This window comes from Terrapene carolina, unplaced genomic scaffold (assembly GCF_002925995.2).
Source record: "Terrapene carolina triunguis isolate 2854851 unplaced genomic scaffold, T_m_triunguis-2.0 Scaffold22, whole genome shotgun sequence".
In the NCBI taxonomy this organism is placed as follows: domain Eukaryota; kingdom Metazoa; phylum Chordata; order Testudines; family Emydidae; genus Terrapene; species Terrapene triunguis.
In genome coordinates this window covers 20933533-20947975 of record NW_020664373.1, presented here as the reverse complement: position 1 = coordinate 20947975, position 14443 = coordinate 20933533, and the positions used below count along the sequence as shown (strand labels likewise).

At 36.9% G+C, this 14443-nt stretch overlaps 1 protein-coding gene across 1 annotated transcript in view; it reads left to right on the top strand.

Moving 5' to 3' along the window:
• Positions 1-14443, top strand: part of LOC112125929 (dystrophin-like) — a 1989526-nt gene that overhangs the window by 1400742 nt on the left and 574341 nt on the right. Inside the window, exons 49-50 of the mRNA XM_026648920.1 lie at positions 1337-1438; positions 6603-6711. Of these exons, the coding sequence (XP_026504705.1) occupies positions 1337-1438; positions 6603-6711 (211 nt within the window). The remainder of the gene's footprint in view (positions 1-1336; positions 1439-6602; positions 6712-14443) is intronic.

Here is a 14443-nt window from a genome sequence, read left to right as displayed (position 1 = left end):
ATGGCAATGGACTTTTGGACATCCATCCAGGGTAACTTTACTGTAATGTTCAGAATGTTTTGCATGTAGATTTTCAGGCAAGAATTGTGGACAACTTTTCTATTGATAGTTGGAAACTGAGAAGTGAAATGGTTCTTTGTTGTGGTTTAGAATGACATTGATTTGAACAAGAGAAATGCAGAGCACAGGGGGGGAAAAGTAGCATTTTTCAGATTTTCATCAATGAAATGATGTGCTTCAGCCCTTAGACTGAAGCTATTGGGATACAATTTTGTGTCCTGTCAAACTAATGGTAACTCAGATTGCAGGTAGAAAATAAAGATTGAGAGTCGGTGCATAGCTAGTAGGATTGTGTGAAGGAAATAGCTCATTTGAAAAGCTGCTAGGTTCAGATGAAATTATAAAATGGAGAAAAAACGAAGAACTTATTCAGATTCCTCAGATAATATTGCAGTGTTGTGTTACATTCATTATCCTTTTAAAATAGTAACCATAATATTAATAATAATAATAATCAAAAATACATTCCTCAGAACAAGATACATGGTATGATCCTTCTTTCCCCTTTTTTGTGCAGATGATTTTTTTTTCTAAATTAGCTACATGCAGTTCCCCCTGTTGCATGACTTTGAAATTGGCTGTTATACAGTACCAGCCTGGGGTGTAAGTGTCTCTGGGTTGGATATTTTCAACACTTGAATGGGAAGTTTCAAGGAGATTTAAAAAAAATGCAAGAGGAAAAGTTTTGCTAATTCAGTCAGTGTCATTCTTTCTTCTCAATAATAATAAATGTCTTAGCATGGCTTTAGTAGTTACTGTGCTACTAGTGTGTAGTTTGTAACATTGGTTTGGACTCCTCAAGGTGAAAGTTTCATTATAAAGTATTATTAGTGTTATCTTAGTTACCCAACAGCATTCAACTTGGTCACATGAATAAGATGTCCACTACCACATGGGCAAGATGATCTCTACTGCACTAACTTCTAATATCAGTTTCTTTTTTTTAAATATAAAATAAGGCAAAAAAGACTGAGTTGTTCAAATTAGATTTCAAATGCCTGTTCTTTCTAGTGTGAATTTGTGCTGGTTTCTGTAATTCCATTTTATTGAGACCTTCATGGATGAAGGAACATATCGCTATTTATTTTACTACTTTTATTCTATCCTATTCCTGTTTTATTTTTCAGTGACCCTCTTTGTCCCGACACCATCCACAAACAGAAACTAATCTATTGGGGTGTGTACAGCCTCCTATGGAGCTTTAAGACTTTGTGGTTTTATTCTTGAAAGTAAAGCTAATTTCACACTATTTCCCCCCCCCCCCCCCCCCCCCCAGGAAACTGAAGCAGCAGTTCAAGCTAAACAGCCGGATGTGGAAGGGGTTTTGTCTAAAGGGCATCATTTATATAAGGAAAAACCAGCCACTCATCCAGTAAAGGTAATGAAGCAACTTTTAGTAATATCCATTACCACATAATGGGTTCTGTTTCCCCTGTTGTATGCTTGTCCTTGATGTCATCTATTTAAAATCAGTGAAAGAACTTGGAAAATAATATTGGCTCTGTTATGCGACCGCACAGGCAGAAATAATGTTATGCTTACAGCCAGAATTATCTATGCACTGTGATGCTAAGTATTCCTTTCTGCATTGGTGTTCACTCACCTAGTCAAAAAAGTAGTTCACCTTAAAAACATAACACTACAGTGTGTGCTTACCTCACCATTAACATAAGACTATTCTATTCCAAGTGAGGCTTACAGGCCTCCTGTGGAAAAAGTTCTTTTATTTTTTGTAGAGGGAAGCGAGAGGCAGGCCAGAGAGGGTCCCGTCTTCTAGATTTTTCCTACAGTAAGGGGAGAAGGATGAGGCCAACTCAAACAACTCCTCTTCTACTGGCCTCTGGCAAAGCACGGCAGAATTGCCTTTGAAATATAATGTGTTTTGCTCTTGTTTGGAGGAGAGGGTATTTCGTTAGGAAAGGCTGACTGCTGTCTTGTGGGAGCTCATTCTCAAATCGCTTTTCCCAGTATAGGTATCAGATTAAAGATTATATCAATAGGGTACTGAGGCAATAGGATAATTGTCTCTACCTACTGGATAGAGCAGGCCACCAGCATCCTCCCCATTACAGTCTAGCTATCTTTGGATTGGAATATCGATGGGGGATGGAAGCCACCACTCAAACATCACTGTCAAACATAGCCATAAAGCACAATCTTGTGACACAAGCTATTCCATGTCTGTTGTATTACTTATATTTTTGTATCTGACAACAAATTATCAGTGGATGCTATGATTAAATGTTCTTAAGAGCATCTAACATTGTCTTATTGATCAGTCCAAATTTCTACTGCAATTGCCTCTTGCGATAGCAAGACTCATTCTTGTATTTAAAGCTTCTTCAAAACAGCACAGGTCAATAATGTTATTATACCAAAACTGTTTGTCCTTGCAAACAAAGTTATTGTGACTTATATTCTCTGTAAGGTCACATACTTCCTTTTTTGTTCTGCAGCTTGTGCTTAGTTCCTGTGAAATGTATTTGCAGTTTATTTTTCTACCATTTTATAAAATCTTCGTTAAGTCACTTTTAAATTCTATTCTTTACCTCCACTTTAAAAATGAATATATTTTTATTTAATAATATTTTTGTTCCTGTTTTTTTTCTTTTTCTCCAAAGAACCCTTTGAGAACTGCTTTCTTTGTTGGTATTCCAGCTTTTATTAAAACGATCAATATTCTTTAATAGTTAAATTGGAAACCTTTAGAAAATACCCAAAAAGGTGAATTCAAGGTGATTTTAAGCTAGTGCCTTGATGAAAGTGTGCAGCCACAAAGCTTTAGACTGTGTTATTCGGTTTTCTTGGCTTCAGAGGGGAGCTATTATTATTGGGAATAGGCGCATGTCACCTGTGCACGGAGTGGATGATGGAACAAAGGTCTCGCTGTGATCATTGCATTTACACATTTAGTCTGACTGCAGTTATAATCTTAGAAGACCTTATGCCACATCTTAATAAGTAAGGTGTGAGCACCAATAGAATAGACTACAAATGTGTGCTTCTGTAGATTTTGGTCTGCGTTAGTTTGTGAAACAAATATTTGGTATGTCCAAGAAGCATGCTTAGTCTATCCATTTTATTTAGAGATGGCCAAACTGATTCCAGTAGTAGAATTCCTAGAGATATTTTTTAATGGAATGAAATTACTGTATTAGATGTGGTGAATGCCAGGTGCTATTGTGTAATTCAAAACAATATTGTCTCTTAAGCAGTAATTTTGAGGATGACATTATACAATGTGCCTGTGCGGAATACTTGCAAGTTAATAACTATTTGTGGAGTGTAGGGAATTTCACTTCTGATCCCCCTCTAATTGCATTTCACTTTTTTCATTACACTGCCATTCAGTTAATTGACCAACCTGTGAAGTTAATTTCTGTCTCAGTGACTATCTAGTATACAGTGAGTAATAGAAATGTGAACATACAATGTCAGAATGTGAAATTGCTTTTTTGATGTAGTTTTCCTAGGCTTTCACCCGTTTATATTGAGTGCCTCTTTGTGGTGGTTCTTACTGAGTAAATTCCAGTACCAATCACCGTTTGTAAGTCCCAAGAAAGTCTTTACAGCTAATGCAACAATTCCTTTCTCTGCAGCAAAGGTGCAGTTGAAATTATAATAACTTTATATCTCTTGCTTTAGATTAAATCCCCCACCCCAAATAGCTATGTTAAAAGAACATTATTAAGGTTACAAAATAAGGCACTGAAAAATTAGAAAATGTGATAATTCAGGTTGCCTGTGCTGCCTTAATTTGTCCCTCTAGTGCATATGCATTATGATACAGTCTTTAATTGAATGACAACGTACTAATTTTTCCAAAGAGCCCCCTACTTCATTTTGGGATGTCAAAAAACATACCCCGTGCCTTTTTCAAGTCTTTGCTCCAAAGATTGGGAAGCACTAGAGCATTTCACATTCTGACATTGTATGTTCACATTTTTTAACATGAGCAAAACAACATACTTCCAATTTATTGGAGGTAAATGAACCATTGTGGCTGAAATTTTCCCAAACAGTTCAGCCTGAGGTAGACACCAGATGTGGAGAATCTCAGCTCAAGTGGTTAATATTTGGCAAAGTTATAAGCAACTGAAAAGAGAGTCTTCTAATGTCAGGCAACTTTAATAATAGGTGGTACTGCCAAGCACATCTGTAATAAGTTAGGACTAAAGCTACTTTTTGAAATATAAATATTTTTGTTAAATATCAATGCACTTAAAGTGTAAATAGGATTAATATTAACATGTGGCATTCTGGTTTGGACAGGCATGGCAGAGGGTACTCCACCCCTATGTTTGATGCGATTCACATGTGCCTCGCCCCTCATTTAAGTTAAATGAGTCTGAAATTTTACAGGAATTTTTTCAGCTGAAAAATAATTTGATCAAGATATCTGCATTACATTTCTCTCTCATCTAAACCACAGTGGAAGTGGAGAATTGTATGGCATGAATTGCCCAAGAATAGGAAGCATAATCTCTCTTATATCCTGTTTGAAATTCATATAAAAGGTTATCCCTATGGTGTAGTGAAACTAACACAATAGAGTAGCTAAATACTGAAAAGTAAGTGACCTTTCCCATCATTTTGTTTTGTCAATTTCAAAAGCTGCAACCCAGTTGCTTCACACCTACTTCAAGCTTTGTATATCTAAAAGGGCTTTCTTTCCCAATTTATTATTTTCAATATAATAATAAAAAAGATAAATCCCTACATTGCTTTCTACATTTGGCTGAAAGTTTATTCCCCCTCTCCCCCGCCCCCAACCACTGACACAAAATAATTGCTGAAGACAAGAGGGCCATCATTTCATCAGATAAGAGTTGCAAAATGACAGCATCATTAGTCATTTTCAGTTACAGTTAGTCACAGCCAGGGATGTTTTATTCTTCCAGTTGTTTTTTATTTTTTTAACTACCTAGATTAAACCTCACTTAAACCTACTTACCTTTTCAAACAAACACTGTTGCCAGAATCAGTGTTTGTATATTACCAAGGAATCTTCATCAATTCTTTAATGTCTAACTGCCTTCAAAATGACAGTCTAATGAATGTAGATTTGATCATTTAGATAGACAAGAATTTTTAAATGGAAAAGATAGGCTGTCAGTCCCAGATGAGCTGTTCTTTGATAAGATGGACAATGGAAATTTCCTATTGCCACAGTGCTTGTCTCTTTTCTTTTGCATGAATTCATGATAATAGAGCATTATATATAAACTGCAATGCTTATAAGGATCATGCTTTAGGTGTCCTCAAACAAGGATTGAATTCTGATTTAGTAAGTGTGACCATCTGCTGGGGTTCCCAGGATTGTAAGTTACTGTGCTACCCCTCTCAGCCTCAATAATTGAGAGTTTTGTTGCTGCTAAGCTATGTTTCAGCTCCCTAACACACCAGCTTATTTTTTCTTCCAGCAAACTCTTCCAGAGTCTGCCATTCCCCACCTTGCCTCGCAAGTAACAATGCGTGAACCCCAACTCTGGAGTACCTCAGATACCTCTCTGTTATATATATACCTCTCTCTGCAGTATCTAGCCTTCTCAGTGAACACTCGCAGAAGTTAAGTTTGCTGCTCCCTTAAAAAGACAATACCCAGCAGCTTAGTACCTTAACTGGGGTTAACAAGCACTCTGTTTTAATCAAAGCAGTGAATTGGTTTATAGTTAAAGTAAAACAAATTTATTAAACAAGAAGCAATAGGTTTAAGTGATACCAAATATAAGGAATAACAATAGAAAGGGTTATAAGCAAACAAAAGTAAAAATATGCTTCGAAGACTAAAACCTGATCTAACAAACTAGAGTTTCTTGTTCAAAGAAGTGTTTCTCCCCAAATCCCTTTTCCAGCATGACTAAAGAGACTTTCTGGCCAGGACCCTTCACAAAATTCAAATATGCCCTCTTTCTTAGTTTTGGACTTACAGTCACAATCTAGCCCTCAGTGCTCAACCTTGTGCGCACAGAACATAATATTATGCTACTTTAAAACACTCGTAAGACCCTTTAGTATATGTGTAATGTTAGAACAAGTCATGGTGTCACATATTATGAAGGTCTTATTGGCTTTTGTTTGGGATGACCTAAATAACTTGCTTGTGGCTTCATTAGCAAAATGATGACCATCCCAAATTCCTGCAAATAAAACTTGATAAAACACACAAGTACGTATTACATACGTACATGTAACAAAAATGAAATTGGTCTGTCCTCTTCAAGAAGGTTAAGGAGCTATTTTTCCTTTCTCACCCTTGTCCGGGTATGATAAGTTATTGTCCCTCCTGTTAATACAAAATAGTTCCTGTTTCTAGATTTGTGGTGTTGGGCAGCTCCACAATATGAAAAAAACTGTGTACATGCAATGATAGAGAATATTATGCCTGAACATGAAATATAAGCAAACATGCTGTAGGAAAGGACCTCTCACTCTTTTAAAGTAACAGTGCTGCAGACATCTTGTGTTCCTTCATGTAGCAAATGCTACCTCTTTTAAAAAATATTTACCAAATGAATAATATGCATACTTTCCTGTTCTAGAGAAAATTAGAAGACTTGAGTGCTGACTGGACAGCCGTAAACCATTTAATTCAAGCACTAAAGGGAAAGCCAGCTTCAGGAGCACCTGGATTTATCCCTTCTGGTTTCCGTAAGTGTTTCAGTATTGATACATTTTAAATGGGCTTACAAATGCAAATAAAAAAGTAGAAATATGTTGTGAAAATTAAGGCTGAGATTTTTAAAGCTGACCCCAAGGGATTTGGACACTAGCAGTGTGGTATAAAACAAGAGACATGCTGGTTTTGAGTTTGGTTCATTTTTCACAGTTTTGTTTTTATATTGTATAATGTGTCCCAGCTGCTAAGCTAACAAAGCCTGGCTTACCGTTGGCTTTTTAAAATCTTACTCTTTACAAGCATTCTAGGAATTAGGGTGACTTTGGAAATTTCCATTTCATTGTCCTGGAAATGCTTTTAATGCTTTCAGTGTCATAGGCTGGTAAAGAGGAGCATGCAGTGATGGGAGGGATTCATGGTGCAGTCAGAAGAAGGAAGATCTGAATTGTTATCTACATGTTTTGTTTTTGTTTTATTTATTTTCTAAGTATTCTCTTTACACTAGCCTTTTTTTGTGGATAATGTGTATCAAAAGCAGATAGTAGAGAAACCCATGACCTCTAGCAGTAGCCATGATTCTCTAGCATACTAAAGCAGAAAAGCCTGATGTGCAGGAAAGTAAACAACTCCATCTTCTAAAGAGAACAAAATACATCCACTTGATTTTTCAGGATTGAAACTAGTAAGATCAAGAGACAGTCCTGGCTCCACCAGAACATGGTCATTGGTACATCAGTTAAAACAATGCAGACATCTCTTTCATGACACTTAGAAACTTACTAATTCAGAATTGTCACCTAGTTCAGTCACGGCTCTGGTGACAAACTTTCCAATTTCATTATAAGAAGTAAACACCACTAATGGTTTAAAAATGACTCTATGACACAAGGAAAGTGCCTTACATTGATTTTGTAGTGAGCTGTGAGGCAAGCCAGAGAATCTCATTTAATGACACCGCAGAACTGAATATGTTGTGTAAGCATTTTTTCCCCATGCTGGGCCACTAAACTTGATGTGTCAGGTTTTGCATTCAGCTGGTTTTATCAGATTCATTTATTTTATGAGTTGTAAATTTGTTGTTACAATGGTAATGGAAAGAACAAGAAAAGAAAGAGGAGATGTCACAGAAGTACAGATCCCTACACTAACTCATTATCTTTAACCTCAGAATTGCAAAATTATGTATGTTCCTTACTTGCAGATGTATAATGTGAATTACCAGGATTGGGCAAGAACTAAGACTGAATTTCTTTCCAGTGCCAATAGCACTTATTTGAGATTATTTATTGTAATGCCACCATTTTAACTGTAATATCAGTTTTAGCTGTCATTTGCCTATTCCACGTGAAAATTCAGGTGGTGGGATTCAGTTAGCTGTTCATGCTAGTCCTTTGAATTCACAAAGAAAACCCGGGTGAAGCCCATCCTAAAGGTGCTGTTTTTGGCAAAGACAGAAAATGGCACATGTTCACAAAACTTCTTGTTCTGTACGTACTTCTGAAAATTTTTGAGAATAAAAGCCATGTTTCTCATGTACTATATTATTACAACTAATAAACTCTCTACATTTCTATTTAAATCCAGCCTGCAGTCAGTTTCAAAACCCTGTGCTTAAGAGGGCTCTAAGTTGATCAAGAACTGCACTGTACTTTTATCCAGCATAATGATACAGCTGCTCAGTAACTGCAGCCAGCTATTTGGGTTCCATCCTCACAGACTGCCTGCCTTCTGACCTCCTTTTACTTCTTAGTACTTCTCTTACTCTGTATCTATGTTTATGAGGAAACTGTATTTTAAGACTATATTAAGATATGATTCTGAATAAATTGGGCAAAACTGTTAGAACCATTTTTAAAACACCTTACTTTAGATACTACCTGTGCTACAATTTTTACTGTGCTGGGCTCATCCGCACTGGCTCTTTAAGCAAAATTAGATTCCAATTTATCAAAACTCTGTTTAAACCCAATTTTCAAACACTGTACTCTTGCATGTGTAGTTGGGTAAACATATATATTTTGAAGCTAGTGTCCCTCCTTATGATCTTCCTGTATATTGCATACTAATAATTAAAAAAATCTGCAAAATGTATTGATAGTTCCATACAGTTTCAACTAGCATAAAACACCAAGCATGATATTCTAGCCCTGTTGAGGTCAATGGGAGTTTGCTATTGAATTAGTGGATCCAGGATTTCACACTATATCTTCAGGTGAAACAAAGAAAAACTTACATATGAAAACTGACCTCCAGAGGAAAAAAACCCAAAGAATATATTCACTGTTGCACAGAGTGTTAACCACTACTGTACGAAGAGGCCTTAGTCACCCAGAAAACTAGATGAACCATAAAAGTGGAGCCCAGAATTAAGGATGGCACTCCATTGTGGTTTGACAAAGACTCTGTGAAGCAGTGGCAATACTTCTTGTTGATTATTATATTCTGTAGAGACTTGTGTGACAGCCAGAATATAATGCTGTTCACATCTACATGTCAGATGAGAGAACAAAAAAATAAATAGCTGGCCTTGCTACATGTCAAGTGTCACTCTATCTAGTCTACTTACAGTGCTTTTGCCAGGGGGCCCTTAGTAAACATACCATCTTGTGTATCTCTCCTTGAGAGATGATGTGGTGGGGGTAGGGAACAGGATAGAATTACGTTTATAATTCTGTGGGTATGTGTGTAAGTGTTTCTTGGACACAGAGAAGGTACTACAAAGGTTGCTAATATCCCACTGGGCCAGTATGCCTTCAGGCATAATGAATAGAAGCCTACTTTTCCAGGTAGGAAAATGTACTTAGCTGAAGGGTATGTCAGACACCTCAGCTAAACTTGACTTCCCAGGGAAGATGATTCAAAAAGCAAATTGTGCCCACTATCCATTAATAGTTGGAACATGAAATTATATGAACATTATTAACCACACACCTCTGTGCCTTACATAGCCAGTAGTATGAAAACTATTATCAACAGAGAGGGAAAATGCAGTGGTTGTTTAATGTGCTAATGCACCCTAGAGACAAATTTCAATATCTTTAAACACATTAATACATCATAATAAAAAAATAAATAATATCTTTATACACATTAATACATTCATTCAAAAGTGCTACATTTGTATAATTGTGGGTATACTATATAAGGTAAGGTGTGTGTTTGGTAGCATGTTACACAGGTTTGTAGCACAATTTCAGTGTTCTGTTTTCTTGCACTCATAGCTTTCATCCTTGTTAGATTATATTTTCCATGATTCATTTACATCCAGTGTGGATTTATTTTAGTAAGTTTGTTCAAAATTCCTTTGGTCACATTTTTGTTAAATAAGGACATCTGAAATTACAATTCCTTAAAACATTTTTTAATATTGCGCTTTGTCCGAGCTACAGCAAATTTTTAAAGGCAATGGAACATTGAAAACATAAATATCACACTTCTGTCTGAAAATGTTTTGCCTGATATTTTTATAAGTCATGCCTATAATTACTGTAATTAAAATTAATTAAAATTATTTTTCTCTATTAATGTAGTTGACTTAATTCATGCATTTGACACTTTGTATACAGTTAGTTTCACTTTTTCCCTGAATATTTAGTCAGGCAGCTTGTTTCTGTGGGGATTTTAACAGGAAAAAAGCAAGCAAGAATAAAATAAAAATGTGATTGTAAAACCACAAATCAGTAGCAGGAGTACTTAGGATCAGGTATAATACTGAAATTACTTTTAACCCATTATTTTAAAATTAACTAGGTTTTGAGTTGGCGTCCCTTTAAAATTTTACATGTTAGCAGCTCTTAATTAAGATCATTGCTTTTGATGCACCTCCATTTTAATAATAATGGAGATATACCTATCTCCTAGAACTGGAAGGGACCTCGAAAGGTCATCAAGTCTAGCCCCCTGCCTTCACTAGCAGGACCAAGTACTGATTTTGCCCCAGATCCCTAAGTGGCCCCCTCAAGGATTGAATTCACAACCCTGGGTTTAAGCAGGCCAATGCTCAAACCACTGAGCTATCCCTCCCCCCCAATTGCACACATACAAAATGGGAAATGACTGTCTAGGAAGGAATACTTCAGAAAGAGGTCTGGGGGTCATACTGGATCAAAAGCTAAAAATGAGTTAACGGTGTAACACTAAAAACCACCCAAAAAACACAAACATCATTCTGGGATGTATTAGCGGTAGTGTTGTAAACAAGCCAGGGGAAGTAAGTCTTCTGCTCTACTTGCGCTGATTAGGCCTCAACTGGAGTAAGGTGTCCAGCTCTGGGAGCCACATTTCAGAAAGATGTGGACAAACAGCAGAAAGACCAGAGAAAAGCAACAACAATGATTAAAGGTCTCAAAAACCTGAATCATGAGGGAAGATTGAAAGAACTGTGCTTGTTTAGTCTGGAGAAGAGAAGACTGAGAGGGGACATAACAGTTTTCAAGTATATTAAAGGTTGTTACAAGGAGGAGGGTGAATTGTTCTTGTTAACCTCTGAGGATAGGATAAGAAGCAATGGGCTTAAATTTCAATTTCAATTTAAATGGGCAGTTTAGAACATTAGGAAAAATTTCCTGTCAGGATGGTTAAGTACTGGAATAGAATCTCCATCATTGGAGATTTTTAAGAGCAGGTTAGACAAATACCTGTCAGGGATGGACGATAATACTTTGTCCTGCCATGAGTGCAGGGGACTGGACTAGATGACCTCTCAAGGTCCCTTCCAGTCCTAAGATTCTATGATAGGTTTGAAAAAAGTGGTTTTCGCTTGAAAACAAACAAACAAACAAAAACCTTAGGCTTATCTTAAAATTATGCAGTACAGTACAAAATGTAATGGGGACTAGAAGTGTACAGTTGGGGAAAAAAACACTACAACATACATGTCCAGTTCAGGAAGTATTAACATTTAACCTAACTGTTTGATGTGATGTTGTAGTTGTGTTGGTGCCAGGATATTAGAGAGGTAAGATAGGTGGGGTAACATCTTTTACTAGCCTGACTTCTGTTTGTGAAAGAGACATGCTCTTGAGCCACACAGAGCTCTTCTTCGGGTCTAGAAAAGGTACTCAGAGGATCACAGCCAAATACAAGATGGAACAGATTGTTTAGCATAAGTACTTAACATGTACTGTAAAAGACCAGTCAAGGTGAAGTGGCCAGTTAACACCTCTGCAGTCATAGGACAAAAAGGGGGGAGGATAATGGGTTACAGATGGTTGTAATAAACGATAAATACAGTGTCTTTATTAAGACCATGATGTTTAGTGTCTAGTGTAGATATGAATTTAAGCTCCCACACTTGTCTTTTGAATGTGTGAAGGTTTTTTTTGAGAATGAGGACTCAGAGTTCAGTTATGAAGTGATCATTTTGTGAAAAGTGTTTGCCCACAGATGATGTGGTATTGTGTGAGCTCATTTGAGAGCATAGTGATTGTTTTGTTTTATGTGCATAGTTGTTGTTGTAGGTATTTAGTGCACTGGATGAGGTATACCCCAGGTATTATTAGTATAGTTAAAAGTATGTGAAATCTACAGATATATTGTATAGGGCTTAATACAAATGTTGTACATGTGCCCCCAAACATGTGGACTCATTGGAAGGTTCCTTTTGTCTTGTTTTTAGTCCTTCCTTTCTTTTTTTGAATATAGAAAACTAAATGGAAAAATGAATAAACTGATGCAACATTAAGATTAAATAGCTAAAATAATAATGTTTAAAGAATGCAGAAGTTAGGGTTCCTGCATCACACATGTAGCTGTTCTGTGTGTGTACAGCATTTAGCACAATGGGGTTCGGGTCCATGACTAGGGCTTTTAGTTGTTACAGTAATACAAATTAACAATAATTATAATAATACATTGCCTGTACATCAACTTTTCTATTCATTTTTATTTTTCTTGTTAAATATTTAGTTGACTAATTTACTATTCAGTATGGATTATCTCCAGGAACCATAGAAAAATACAAAATAAAAAAAAAATCAGCTTTATCAAGATACACAATATTAGAAATTAGTTTTCTCTTTAGTGATGTTTCATGGCTGTTGCCCTCTGAAACAGTCACTGTGTGTATAGTACACACTGTGATTGTGCAAACATTTATTGCACTCTGAAGGTGTGTACTACACCTTCAAGGGACAGTCTGGCACTTGCAGCCAAAACAGCCTGGGTGCAAGCAAGAAGCCCTGCTCCACCCTAAGCCTGGGTTATACAAACAGAAAAAGAAAATTGAGGAGGGGAGACCATAAGCCATTTTGCTTGCTACAGGTTGCAGGCCCTAGAGACTTTGTTTTTCTGACAGAGTTTGTTTGCTCTGATTCAAGGCTCTGTGATATGTGCCTTATAAATTGACTCAAGTGGCCCCATCCTTGACCTGGCACCTCAGGGAAAGGGAGGAAGCCTGCCCGCTGGACAGGGCCAGTTTGCAGGTCTTCTTAGCGGGGACATATTTGTCTGTTAGTTTGCTGTTGGCCTCCTCCTGCCTGGATCCTATACATGTACATATGAAGACATCCATTAATGTAATTTGAAATTAAGTTTCTCAGAGTAATGTGAAATTCTCAGTATTATAAACCATGTATATTTTATTGTATGTGTGACAGATATGACAATCTTCTGGATAAACCTATTCAATTAAATTAAACCTTATTGGATTAGGTTTAAGTATTTTAGGAGTTCATTATATTAAAAAAGCAAATGTTTATGTACTACTGAGAGACTGTATATATTTCCAGCCCTCCAGGAACTAAGAACAGTGGAGGATGATTAAGCAAATTCACTCAGGTTGTAACAGGTCCGGAGAGCTACCACAACTTGGAGAAAGGCTCACATATACTGGTTCAAACTGGATTCTCCAGGAATCAACATACAAAAAAAGAATGTTTGGTTAAATACCTGAGTTAAAACTGACTTTAGGGCCTCCTTTCTGATCCAGGACCTGTAGTGCAAGAAGAAAGGATTGGGTCTTTGGCCCACTGAGGTCCCATAAGACTTGGTTGCTGGTTCTGAGCTGAAGCTGTTATGAACTTGTGTCCACAGTAAAAACCCCTGTGGGGTTTGAAGGACTAATCACCAATCAATGATGGGGTGATCTCTGGTAAGCTGATTACCCTATGTGTCGGTTCTTTTATTGTTTGTGATATATTTAATATATCTTCTTTGTAATGCGTCCATCTTAAGAATAAATGTGTCTACTGTGTTGTAACTTAACTGTGGCAATTACACTGTGTACCTTCTCTGAGGAGAGAAGCGAAGCAGGCCTCCTTAGGCAGCCTGTGTTCTGGGGAATAACACAGTGCAGTGAGGGGACTATGCAGCCTGGAAATACCCTGGTCAGGAGAGGAAGAGAGACAGGGCTTCACTCAGGGCAGGTAATGGCTTTGGAGCCTAGAGAGGGTGCCCTTGCTGGACCATGGAAGGGGAATACAGGCATAATTGCCCTGAACTGTGACAGTATACATTTCCTGAATTAAATTAATGTATCAGAAGATACATTTAAATAGCAAGATATAAGTCCAATATAGGAATAAAATATTCAATATATATGCATATGGGTGATAGGAGTTTGCTCATTCACTTTCAAAAATGCACATCTGGTCTAGACTAAGCATAGAAAAAAATATTCCCAAAGAGGAATTTCCCAGAAGTTTAGGAGCATCTGAATTCATGGGGTCATAATGAAAGACTTTTCATAAGCTTATGTACAGAGTGCCCTACGAGACTCCCACTATAACAAAAATAAATCACATACAACATACATCATATGGATGG